The sequence below is a fragment of the Dreissena polymorpha genome, chromosome 5 (assembly GCF_020536995.1).
Source record: "Dreissena polymorpha isolate Duluth1 chromosome 5, UMN_Dpol_1.0, whole genome shotgun sequence".
In the NCBI taxonomy this organism is placed as follows: domain Eukaryota; kingdom Metazoa; phylum Mollusca; class Bivalvia; order Myida; family Dreissenidae; genus Dreissena; species Dreissena polymorpha.
In genome coordinates this window covers 23714622-23728327 of record NC_068359.1, presented here as the reverse complement: position 1 = coordinate 23728327, position 13706 = coordinate 23714622, and the positions used below count along the sequence as shown (strand labels likewise).

General features: G+C 32.5%; 1 protein-coding gene and 1 long non-coding RNA gene across 2 annotated transcripts in view; both read left to right on the top strand.

Annotated features, from left to right (window-relative positions):
• The first annotated feature begins 658 nt into the window (after positions 1-658).
• Positions 659-1910, top strand: LOC127881069 (uncharacterized). The gene is made up of 3 exons (XR_008049882.1): positions 659-787; positions 1433-1523; positions 1834-1910. It is a non-coding gene; the product is annotated as an uncharacterized LOC127881069 (long non-coding RNA).
• A 2981-nt stretch (positions 1911-4891) lies between these two features.
• LOC127880886 (inositol-tetrakisphosphate 1-kinase-like) overlaps positions 4892-13706 on the top strand; it is a 28105-nt gene continuing 19290 nt past the window's right edge. The window contains exons 1-2 of the mRNA XM_052428362.1: positions 4892-5084; positions 13641-13665. Coding sequence (XP_052284322.1) covers positions 5008-5084; positions 13641-13665 — 102 coding nt within the window. The 5' untranslated portion in view covers positions 4892-5007. The remainder of the gene's footprint in view (positions 5085-13640; positions 13666-13706) is intronic.

The window sequence follows — 13706 nt, the reverse complement described above, 5'->3', positions numbered from 1 at the left end:
ATTTCAAAGTATTGTGAAATGCAGCTTCTTTATACAATTTACAGTTTTCATTCATTTTTTTTTCAAACTTTTACAGAGTTTTCATATCAATGAGTACTCAACCCCTATCGTAAATGAGCAACGTAAGAATAAGTTCAGAATCATCTCCCCTTGACGTTGAGAAAAATATGAAATTACGCTTACAAGATGAAGCAGATTTTTTAAAACCTACACAGTTCTGTTCCATTAATGAAAACTGTACACGGATACCAGTAAAATAAGGAAACCAATGTAAGTAAAATGAACTATGAAATATTTGGGAGTTACAACACAAAATCATAGATAATGGTTATTTGGAGGTTATAACACAACATCATAAATAATGGTTATTTGAGGTTATAACACAAAATCATAGATAATGGTTATACCAGTATCTTTTTCTATTTTGTTTAAAATAATCGGCCAATATATTAATATTTACAGTAGAAAAAAAAACGTTCCATGTAACTTCATTGAGTGCCTTTTACACTGAAATTCCTGACGCCCTTTGATGCTTTGCATCAATACTTATCTTGTTGTGTTGTTAAATAAATCTTAACCACTTGGATCAGGTATATGCGCGTGAAATTATTTATATTTATTTATTTCCAACACCACTATACCCCTCCAAAGGGAGGTAATTTGATCAAAAGAGTTACTCGCATTTTAGCGCTTACGATCTTTTGAGAAGTTTTACATATATCGGTTAGATATATACACGGTATTTGTTTGGCGAGAAGAGATATCATCTCATCTGGTATCGATGCAGGTATGCACTCACTTAATACATTTCAATTATTGTGTTCCTTATGCCAAAGAAAATCTGTCCAGATCGTACCCGCGCCATGTCGTACCGGATTTGTCTTCATTTGTCAAAAAATTTAAAATGTAACTTCTGTAATTGATCATAATCACAAACTTATAAAAGTCAAAGATTTTGATCTCTGCATGATGTTTTAGCCATCTTTGAAGAAGAGAAGTATTGAATCAGTTAGAGCTTGTAAAAACATGTTTGGTTAAATGTTCTGTTCTTTCTGTTTGTCAGTTTCACTTCATAATTAATATTTGCATGCAGTGCACTATTATATTTCAGCATCCTTGGATCTAAGTCCCTTTCATAAAGAAACCAAGCTCTTAATTAATATATCTACAATTATTTACTAAATCCAGGAAGTTGTGTAAAGATATTGAGCTGTTATATGTACATACATTCGCCATTCGCATATTTTCGAAACTTCTTACAGTAATTATTATTATATTTTTTTAATTATTTTATTATATGTTTATCTTTTTTTGAATAGGTGTGTGTGAAACAATTCTAACAAATAGTGTTTTATCATAATTGTGTTTCTGTTTCATCTTACAAAAGTAATTATGTAGTATTTAATATAGCAATGCATTGTCTTTCTTTCAGAATTCCTGGTGCTGCGCCATTCCTTATTTCCTTATCAACCACATATCAGAATTCTGGATAATAATTCAGATTACTGGCTGTATATTCAATCGTAAGTGTTTTTCCTGTTCAATTTAACTGCTAGTTCATAAATAAAATTTTGTTTAAGAGAGAAATAATATTACTTTGAAAATTCCAAAATCTGTGAAAAGGCCCCTTTAAATACCAGGTTGTATCACATTTGTAATCGGTGGGTGGGGCAGTTTTACATGTTTTGGATATTGTTTTTTTTTTAAATACTAACCAAATAATGTGTTTTTTTAACATGTATTCTTGTTTTGTTGTACATTATTTCCAATGTGACATTGAATCACATGCAAATTTGCAATTTAGAAAAATCTACTTTTTATTGTCTATTTCAGGAATTTTGGGGTCTTGAGTTGGTGGGGTGTAACGTGTTTCAGACCAGAATCCTGCCGGACCATCCAATTGCAAGGACATCTAACATAGCTGAAATGTATCAGTAATGAATTATTAAAAGTTTGGATAAAATATGTGTTCTTAAATCATCACTTTAAAAAAATTATACACCCAGGTTGACTTTTTTTTAACAGAAAAATTACAATTTTTACACAAGGGATTTTTCAATGTTTCCGCATTCACTAACAATACTTTAGACAATGTTAGATAGACAAACCAATGAAACCATACATATTTGGAAATGGTTTACTTATATCTATCAGAAAATGTATAATTTAACAAGGTTTATGTCAATTTTCAAAATCAGTGGTTATTGTTAAAACAATATATACATTAAGGCAGACAGAAATTCATATAATCTTACAAATTCCACGCAAATGAAAACGTTACACACTTACCCGATAAGATCCCGTTATACTAATAAATCCTCACAACGTCCATCCTAACACCAAACAACACGTCGCTAGCTAATCTAAGAGCTGATTGATTTAATTGTATTACTTTATTTCTAAACCCGTAAAGACTTAAAGGCTACACTCCACTAAATGATAGCTGAAGTAAACTGTAATAATGACTCTCCGAAGATCCCTTTGCAAAATTACAATTTCTGTGTATCTTAACGACCTCCATGCTAGTAGAATTGCAAATAATGTTTCGTTCTGTATATGTTGATGTTAAGTTCTGTGTTCATTGTATACGTTCCAGTTTATTTATTTTTATTTAATTAACTAATTTATTTATTTATTTTGTCTTATCTATTTTTTTCCCGTAAAGTTTTGCATCTATTGTCCTTTGTTAGCTCCTAATTTTTCGTTTTAGCACTAGGAGCTAATTACAGAGAAAACATAACCCATTAGATAATAGTGTATGCTTTGACTTCTAGGATGTTCTTTGTAAATTGTTTACGTTCCATTCTATTTATTTATTTTTTCTTTAATTAATTTATTTTGTTATTATTATTACTTTTCTTCTCTATTTTTTTCCCTGTCAAGTTATGCTTCTATTGTCCTTTGTTAGCTCCTAATTTTCGTTTTCGCTGTAGGCGCTAATTCCAGAGGAAACATAACCCATTAGGAAACATGAAATGTATTGACTTCTAGGTAGTATCTATTCTTTCGATTGTATATGCTGCTTCCTATAACAATTACTATGTTTTTCCCTTTTATCTGGCAAATATGCTTTACAACTGATTTTCACCTACTCTGTATTAATCCAATGCTATGATTGTTATTAGTGTATTGTAGTGTTCACTTAAATGTTGTATTGTTGCATGTCTTGGCCATAATTAAACTCAAATAGACTGTAAATGGGCAAAGGCAAATATGCCGATTCGCCAATAAATGATGATGAAATGTCAAAAAAATGTCATTCAGTTATTCGTTTCTAGCAGGGTCTATATGAAATCATGGATGTCACACTGCTGTAAATAGACACATGTAAAGATAGATAAAATAATATATTATGTTGTTATGCAAGTGATTTAAATGTGCTCAACAATTTATAATAACATTTATCCTGATATTTAAACATTTATTTTACTTTAAACGCAGAAACTTTCATCTATTCAAGAGGTTTTTAAGATAGAAATTTTAAATATTGTTTATTTAAAAAGTGATCAACCATTAAACTTGATATTAAAATGTTTGTAAACAAGACTAGTGGTTGCTATATCCATGGCCTAAATCTTAAAAAATGGTTTTGGTTCATTTCTCTAAATACGAATTACCTTTTGGGAGCTGGGTTGTTCCATTAAAATGTGCAGGCTTTTATTACTAATCAATATGCAAACTAAAATAGACATCTTTTAAGCTTTTGCTCGCAAATTAGGTAGCAACTATAATCATATTAATAATAAGATTAGATCAATGATTTTTATAAAAAAAGAAATCAAAAGACAAAACGTAATTCCTAACGGGGCATAAACCGATGTCACTTTGTTTTTAAGGCTATTCTGGAACAACTTGGTCCATCCAGGATGATAATTGTAAACATGCGTTCAGTAATTTATTTAAAGGGACCGTCACCCACAAACGACGAAAAAAAAAGGGAAAAGTTCTAAAATACCGTATTTTTTACAATCATTAGTTTATTTTGATTAAAATTTCACGACTGGTATATTACATAACTTGAAAAAGTTAATATTTTCAGTATACTCGGTAATAAAATTTCGCGATGTGAAATCAAAAGTACATCGCGAAAATAGGTGACATAACGATATTCACACTATAAATAACGCAAGTAGATTGATCATTCTATATAATTATAAATTCACTACGCATGCACAATTTGCATTCCTGGGTTTACCTCGTGACGATGATGATCAATCTACTTGCGTTATTGATAGTTAACTGATAGTTACCTGGTACCTGTACCCAGTAAAACTGTATTACCGAATATACTGAAAATATGAAAACTTAATAACTTTTTCTGGTAATGTAATATGCCAGTCGTGATATTGTTTTTTTTATATTTTAAAATGGCGCTCACTTTCCAGCCATATCAGTAAACATGTGATTAACCTTTTTTTTTCGTATTGAAATTCGCTTTATATATTGGCTTTACTCTCCGCAAATTTTCTTAGTCAGTGGAGCCTAAATAAGTTCATCCCGCTTAGAAATTTCGCAGTGAGTAAAGTCGAGATAAAGAGCGAATATCAGCACAAAATAAACGCTAGAATCTTTCTTGCTAATATGGCTGGAAAGTGAGCGGATTTAAAAAAAAAATAATACAAGTAATAAAGGGTATAAAACGGCGAAAAATACCTGCCTATCTTATGGATGAGTCCGGATACAGCCGATGTATCACGATTGTGCTGGTTCCAGTCAAATCCCTGGGTGGAGGTTGGTTTAGTTGTTGTGTTTTTTATTATATGGGAAAAAATACATGGACGTTTTAATTACAATAAATCAATCTCTTGCACGACGGTTACATTACATGTGAGAGCAAGGAACGACTACTCTGCGTGGAGATTGACAATAAATATGATGGTTTTCTCCCTTAGCAAGGTTACACCAAACCCACATCTGGTCACCGGATGTTGATTGAATTGTGTATATGTCAGGTATATAGAACACAAATTTGTGGGGGTAATGTGTTTGAGTGATTGATTTTAAATCATGAAGCGAGTTGGCTATTGGTTGAGCGAGGAAAAGAGCAAGAAACTTAATTTTGAGCGGTGTTTAGAATTGTACAGGTAAGCATGAACACTCACTGTGACAGTGAAGGCCTAGTTTTGTTTTCTTGACATAATCATTATAATGTGTTTTTATTTTGACACTGCATTGTTTTATCGTTTTAATAAATACTCAGTTCATAAAGGGGGTTACTTATGTGCATTATTTTTGTTCGCATTAGTGATAAATACGGACAATATCTACATTTAAAAGTGCTGGCACATAATGGGAAAACCAATAGTTTATAAATAGGCGTAATCTATAAATAGACCCACATCGTATGAAAGGCCAGTGGTTACATCTAAGGTGTGTAGTTTAGTTTGAAAGAAATTCTTAATTTTATGTTTTATAGAGTAAAGGTACGTCAAACTTTACAAGCCAGTCAAAACACGCAATGTATTGAATGTATTTTTATTATATTTGAATGATTATGTATGAATCATGATTAAATGTACGACTTGTGTTTGATATATGAATAATGTTAGAATGTATTACTCATGTTTGAATGTAGGACTCATGTTAGAATGTATTTCTCATGTTTGAATGTATGACTCATGTTTGAATGTATGGCTCGTGTTTAAATGTATGACTCATGTTTGAATGTAGGAATCATGTTTGAATGTAGGATTCATGTTTGAATGTATTACTCATGTTTAGATGTATGAATCATGTTTGAATCTTTGACTCATGTTTGAATGTATTACTCTTTTTTGAATGTATGACTCATGTTTAAATGTATGACTCATGTTTGAATGTATGACTCATGTTAGAATAATTGAATCATGTTTAAATGTATGACTCATGTTTGAATGTGGGAATCATGTTTGAATGGAGGAATCATGTTTGAATGGAGGATTCATGTTTGAATGTATCGCTCATGTTTGAATGTATTACTCATGTTATAATGTATTATTCATCTTTGAATGTATGACTCATGTTTAAATGTATGACTCATCTTTAAATGTATGACTCATGTTTGTATGTATGACTCATGTTTGTATGTATGACTCATGTTTGAATGTATGACTCATATTTTAATATAGGAATCATGTTTATATATATGACTCATGTTTGAATGTAGAACTCATGTTTGAATGTAGGAATCATGTTTGAATGGAGGAACAATGTTTGAATGTATGACTCAAGTTAGAATAAATGAATCGTGTTTAAATGTATGACTCATGTTTGAATGTGGGAATCATGTTTGAATGGAGGAATCATGTTTGAATGTATGATTTATGTTTGACTGTATTGCTCATGTTTGAATGTATTACTCATGTTATAATGTACTATTCATGTTTGAATGTATGACTCATGTTTAAATGTATGACTCATCTTTAAATGTTTGACTCATGTTTGTATGTATGACTCATGTTTGTATGTATGACTCATGTTTGAATGTATGACTCATATTTGAATATAGGAATCATGTTAAAATGTATGACTCATTTTTGAATGTAGTACTCATGTTTGATTGTAGGAATCATGTTTGTATGTAGGAATCATGTTTGAATGTAGGAATCATGTTTGAATGTATGACTCGTGTTTAAATGTATGACTCATGTTTGAATGCAGGAATCATGTTTGAATGTATGACTCATGTTAAAATCTATGGAACATGTTTGAATGTTTGACTCATGTTTGAATGTATGACTCAAGTTTTAATGTATAGATCATGTCTAAATGTATGGCTCATGTTTGAATGTATGACTCATGTGTGAATGTATGACTCATGTTCAAATATATGACTCATGTTTGAATGTAGGAATCATGATTGAATGTAGGAATCATGTTTGAATGTAGGAATCTTGTTTGAATGTAGGAATCATGTTTGAATGTATGACTCGTGTTTAAATGTATGACTCATGTTTGAATGCAGGACTCATGTTTGAATGTATGACTCATGTTAAAATGTATGAAACATGTTTGATTCATGTTTGAATGTATGACTCAAGTTTGAATGTATGGATCATGTTTGAATGTATGGCTCATGTGTGAATTTATGACTCATGTTCAAATGTATGACTTATGTTTGAATGTGGGAATCATGTTTGAATATAGGAATCATGTTTGAATGAAGAATCATGTTTGAATGTATGACTCATGTTTGAATGTATTAATCATGTTTGAATGTTTGACTCATATTTGAATGTGGGAACATGTTTGAAAGTAAAAATCATGTTTTAATGTACGGCTCATGTTTAAATATATGACTCATGTTTAAATGTAAGAATCATGTTTAAATGTAGGAATCATGTTTGAATGTATGACTCATGGTTTGATGTATGACTCATGTTTATATATATTAATCATGTTTGAATGTATGGCAATGTTTGAATGTATGACTCATGTTTAAATGTATAAATCATGTTTGAATGTAAGAATCATGTTTGAATGTATGCATCATGTTTGAATGTACAAATCATGTTTGAATGTTTGACTTAGGTTCAAATGTATGGCTCATGTTTGAATGTAGGAATCATGTTTAAATGTATGAATCATGTTTGAATGTAAGAATCATGTTTGAATGTATGCATCATGTTTGAATGTACGAATCATGTTTGAAGGTTTGACTCATGTTCAAATGTATGGCTCATGTTTGAATGTATGACTCATGTTTAAATGTATGAATCATGTTTGAATGTATGAATCATGTTTGAATGTATGCATCATGTATGAATGTACGAATCATGTTTGACGTATGTTCAAATGTATGGCTCATGTTTGAATGTATCTCATGTTTGAATGTAGGAGTCATGTTTGAATGTAGGAATCATGTTTGAATGTAAGAATCGTGTTTGAATGAAGAATAATGTTTGAATATATGACTCATGTTTGAATGTAAGAATAGTGTTTGAATGAAGGAATTATGTTTGGATGTATTAATCATGTTTGAATGTAGGAATAATGTTTGAATGTATGCATCATGTTTGAATGTACGAATCATGTTTGAATGTTTGACTTATGTTCAAATGTATGGCTCATGTTTGAATGTTTGACTATGTTTAAAGTTTTAACACATGACTCATGTTTGATTGTAGGAATCATGTTTGAATGTAGGAATCATGTTTGAATGAAGAATCATGTTTGAATGTATGACTCATGTTTGAATGTAAGAATAATGTTTGAATGAAGGAATTATGTTTGAATGTAGGAATCGTGTTTGAATGTAGGAATCATGTTTGAATGTAAGGCGCGTGTTTGAATGTATGACTCATGTTTAAAATGTACGAATAAAGTTTGAATGTAGAAATCATGTTTGAATGTATGACTCATGTTTGAATGTATGACTCATGTTTAGATTTATGAATCATGTTTGAGTGCATGACTCATGTTTAAATGTATCACTCATGTTTAGATGTATGAATCATGTTTGTATGTATGACTCATGTTTGTATGTATGACTCAATTGGAATGTATGGCTCATGTTTGAATGTATGACTCATGTTTGAATGTTTGACTCATGTTTGAATGTATGGCTCTTGATTGAATGTATGACTCATGTTTTAATGTATGACTTATGTTTGAATGTATGCGTCATGTTTGAATGTACTTATCATGTTTGAATGTTTGACTCATGTTTGAATGTATGAATCATGTTTGAATGTATGCATCATGTTTGAATGTACGAATCATGTTTGAATGTACGACTCATGTTTAAATGTATGAATCATGTTTTAATGTATGAATCATGTGTGTATTTTTCTTGAAATTATTGAATGGTAATTACAGTGAAGTAAGGCCTCACTAATCAAATATATACCACGGCATTAAGAGGGTCGAGGAAATATTTTATTTAGAGGTTACAATGTCAGGGACCTATAAAAACAAAGGGATGCGCAACATCCTGATATCCCGTAACAGCGCGCAAAAAACAGGTGCGCCAAATTTGCTAATCTTGATCGATTAAGCAATAACTGTATTGATTCTTGTAAAGATTAAACAGCGTTCATTGTTAAAGACTATTTTTTCACATTAGTTTTTGCTGTTTATAAAAATAATTCAAAGTATTGTCTTTACAAAGAAATGCAAATTAATTGTGCACTACACTATTCATCAACATGTAAAAGTTTTTAAAGGGGTCTTTTCATAGGTTTTGGCATGTATTGAAGTTTGTCATTAAATGCTTTATACTGATAAATGTAAATCTTAAAAGCTCGTGTAGAAAATCAAGAATAAAAAAAAACATAAAGAAAAAAAGTAACTATCCACAGGGCTCGAACCACTAACCCCTGGAGTCCTGGAGTAAAAGTCTACCACTTCGACCACGCGGCCATCCGTGCTCATATAATGAAGGACGTATTTTATACTTTATATAAACAATCCTCGTAATTAGACAAAATATAACGATAACAACATAACTCTCTAAATTATTCAATCGTTTCGCGTTGCACGCTTTATAATCTTCAGGTTTTTAAATCGTCAAAAGATGCATATAATGGCTATTTTAGAGCATGGTAAATGTTCAGTATTACTGTTTCCTCACAAATATCATAACTAAAATATTTGGGAATCTGAAACAACTTATTTTTTTTTTTTTTTTTTTTTAATTTACCAAAACGTGAAAAGGCCCCTTTAAAATATCAACATGTTAAGTGTTTGAAATTGCAGAGCCTATTGAAAAAAGCTTCAACATGTGTTAATGGTGTTTTTTTAAATGGCTACAATTCTTCTTTGAGCTTATGTAAATTTACCCGTTTTAAAAAAAACACAAATAAAATTTACATGACGCAATGCATCAACGTGCAACATTTGTAAAAATACCATTTGTAAAAATACAAACATGTGTATTATAGAGCTTGTAATGACCGAGCCTATTGAAAAATGCTGTGGCATATTGTACTAGTACTCAAGATGGTTAACATATTTCAAAATGACACATATTCAATATTTTTTCAGCTTAAAAAATACTTTTCAAATAATGCAAAAACAATGTACATCACACGATGCATCAAACCGTACCATTTGTAAAAATACCAACATGTACAGTATGTTGCTTGTAATCACCGGCCGATTGAACAATGCTGAGGCATATGTTAATCGGACTAAAGGTGGTTAAGATATTTCAACATGACAAAGATTGTATCTTCTTTGCGGTTATGCAAAGTTATGAACTTTTAAATAATGCAAATATAACGTGCACCACACAATACATCAACATGTAACATTTGTAAAAATGCCAACATGTAGAGAATAGAGCTTGTATTAACAGAACATTTTGAAAAAAAGCTGAGACATCCGTTCATCAGATTTAAGGGAGTTAATTTAAAGGCATGACATTTTTGTCATAATTAACATAACAAATAAGCATTGTTTACATAAACTTGGCACATAAAATGTTAAATGGATAACAAGGAATTGAAAATTTTGAAACATGTCAAAATTATAAAATGGAGCTAGTTTTGATGCTTTTAAGTTTATTTACACTATGATCAGTATTGTGACATATCAACTGCAGCAATCATTGTTTGTTGGGTTGCTTTAAAGATGTAAATAAAAAAAATAGTTTCACGCTTTTTATTAGCTCATCTATTTTTTGAAAAAAATATATGAGCTATTGTCATCACCTTGGCGTCGGCGTCGGCGTTGGCGTCGGCGTCCGGTTAAGTTTTGCGTTTAGGTCCACTTTTCTCAGAAAGTATCAATGCTTTTGCATTCAAACTTGGTACACTTACTTACTATCATGAGAGGACTGGGCAGGCAAAGTTAGATAACTCTGGCGTGCATTTTGACAGAATTATGTGCCCTTTTTATACTTAGAGAATTGAAAATTTTGGTAAAGTTTTGCGTTTAGGTCCACTTTTCTCAGAGAGTATCAATGCTATTGCATTCAAACTTGGTACACTTACTTACTATCATGAGGGGACTGGGCAGGCAAAGTTAGATAACTCTGGCGTGCAGTTTGACAGAACAGAATTATGTGCCCTTTTTATACTTAGAAAATTGAAAATTTTGGTTAAGTTTTGTGTTTAGGTCCATTTTATTCTGTAAGTATCAAAGCTGTTGCTTTCATACTTGTAACACTTACTAACTATCATAAGGGGACTGTGCAGGCAAAGTAATGTAACTCTGACTGGCATTTGGACAGAATTATGTGCCCTTTTTATACTTAGAAAATTGAAAATTTGGTTAAGTTTTGTGTTTAGGTCCACTTTATTCCTACAGTATCAAAGCTATTGCGTTCATACTTGCAACACTTATTAACTATCATAAGGGGACTGTGCAGGCAAAGTTATGTAACTCTGACTGGCATTTGGACGGAATTATGGGCCCTTTATACTTAGAAAATTGAAAATTTGGTTAAGTTTTGTGTTTTGGTCCACTTTACCCCCAAAGTATCATAGATATTGCTTTCATACTTGGAACACTCGCAAACTTTCATAAGGGTACAGTAAAAGGGCAAGTTGCATAACTCTGTTTGTCATTTTTACGGAATTATGGCCCTTTTTTGACTTAGTAACTTTGAATATATGGTTAAATTTTGTGTTTCGATCCACTTTACTTCTTAAGTATCAAGGCTATTGCTTTCAAACTTCAAATACTTTCATGCTATCATGAGGTTACTGTACCTGGCAAGTTGAATTTTACCTTGACCTTTGAATGACCTTGACTCTCAAGGTCAAATTATTAAATTTTTGCTAAAATTGCCATAACTTCTTTATTTATGATTAGATTTGATTGATACTTTGACAAAACTACTCTTACCTGACATACCACAATAGACTTCACCCAAACCATCCCCCGTGCCCTCCCCCCCTTCCCCCCGAATCCCCCCTATTTTTTTTTAAGATCATCTCACAAATGACCACCACACCCTCACACTATACCCCCCCCCCACCCCACCCTCCAATTTTTTTTTTTGGAAACGGTTTAAAAACACAAATATTTATTTTTATTATTTATGTTTGAAATACCGTCCAACCATCGCACTTAAGAATCCCACCCCCCCCCCAACTCCCCCCTCCCCCCACCCGAATCCCCCCCCCCATTTTTTTTAAGATCGTCTTACAAATGACCACCACACCCTCACACTATACCCCCCCACCCCCCCACCCCCCCCCCATTTTTTTTGAAACGGTTAAAAAACACAAATATTTATTTTTATTAGTTTATGTTTGAAATACCGTCCAACCATCGCACAATCCCTCCCCACCCCCCCACCCCCGATTTTTAAAAAAAAAAATTGCATTTTTTTTCGCATTTTTGGAAGATAATGTAATAAATGTCCACACCCCCACACTATACACCCCTCACCACTCCACCCCTCCCTCCTTTGTGATTGAAAATGAGAGTCCCTTCACCTTTAAAAAGAAAAATAGATGAGCGGTCTGCACCCGCAAGGCGGTGCTCTTGTATTAAACTTTGTATCTGAATTCATTTTTAAACTTTGAAATCAGAATGGCACTATCTTATGTCAAAAAACTGTTATAAGGAAGCATATTTTATTACTAATTGCGGTTTTATTAGGCAATGTATATGGTTTAACGGATACCCTAGCAATCGTTTCATTAGTTATTAAAAATATGGCTATGCAAGAATATCAGTTAGAAGTGGCAAATTCAACAAGCCTTTTAAATAAGGAATACATCTCGTGAAATATTCGCTTTAATTACTATCGTCTTCTGTATAATTCGTTTCGTGTAAGTTTCTCGCGTTGAATAAAATGGCGACCGTGTACTTTTGCGCTCTCGTCTCGTATTTTTCGTGCGTGAGGAGGCGTTTGCTTGTTATGCGGTTCATTCAAGTTGCGCATCCCTTTGTTATCGCCCGCCATAGGCTGAGGGATATTGTTTGGCGTTGTCCGTCCGTCCGTCTTTCCGTCCGTCCGAAGTCATATCTTGGAAGTGCTTTGGCGGATTTCATTGAAAGTTGGTATGAGTATGTATATGGATAACAGGACGATGCACGCCAAATGGCATTGTACACCATCAGTTAATAACAGTGTTATGGCCCTTTGTATCTTGAAAAAAATGCTTTTGTGTGTGTCCGGAGCCAATTATCTTGGAAGTGCTTTGGCGAATTTCATTGAAACTTGGTATGAGTATATATATGGATAAGAGGATGATGCATGCCTAATGGCATTGTATACCATCTGTTAATAACGGAGTTATGGCCCTTTGTATCTTGAAAAAATGCTTTTTGAATGTCAAATATAATACTTTTGTGTCCAGAAGCATATTGGCGGTGGATATCAATGCAACGAATTTGCTTGTTTTTTATAGGTCACTGACGATGTTCGCGTGCATTAGCCATGGCAAACGAACACGATAGCTATGACGTGTGCTCGCGATAGCTATGACAAACGCACGCGATTGCTGTGACGTGCATTCGTGATAATAATCTCTTGCGCACGGAATTTGTAACAATATGTTTCTGTCGAACGTAACTAGACTGCTCCTTTTCGTTGATATAACAAGCTTTCAATATTATTACGCCAACCCGCGACCCCCCCCCCCCCCCTCCCTCCCCCCCCCCCCCCCGCAAAAAAAATAAATAAATAAAATAATAATATATAGTTATCTTATTTACCCACATGGAACTGTAATAGTATATATAAACTTGTGTTTGCATTTCAGAAAAGCAGGAGTACAGTTAGTCAAGGTATGCCCAGTCCTCCAATTAATTGTGATGCAAAAAAATCT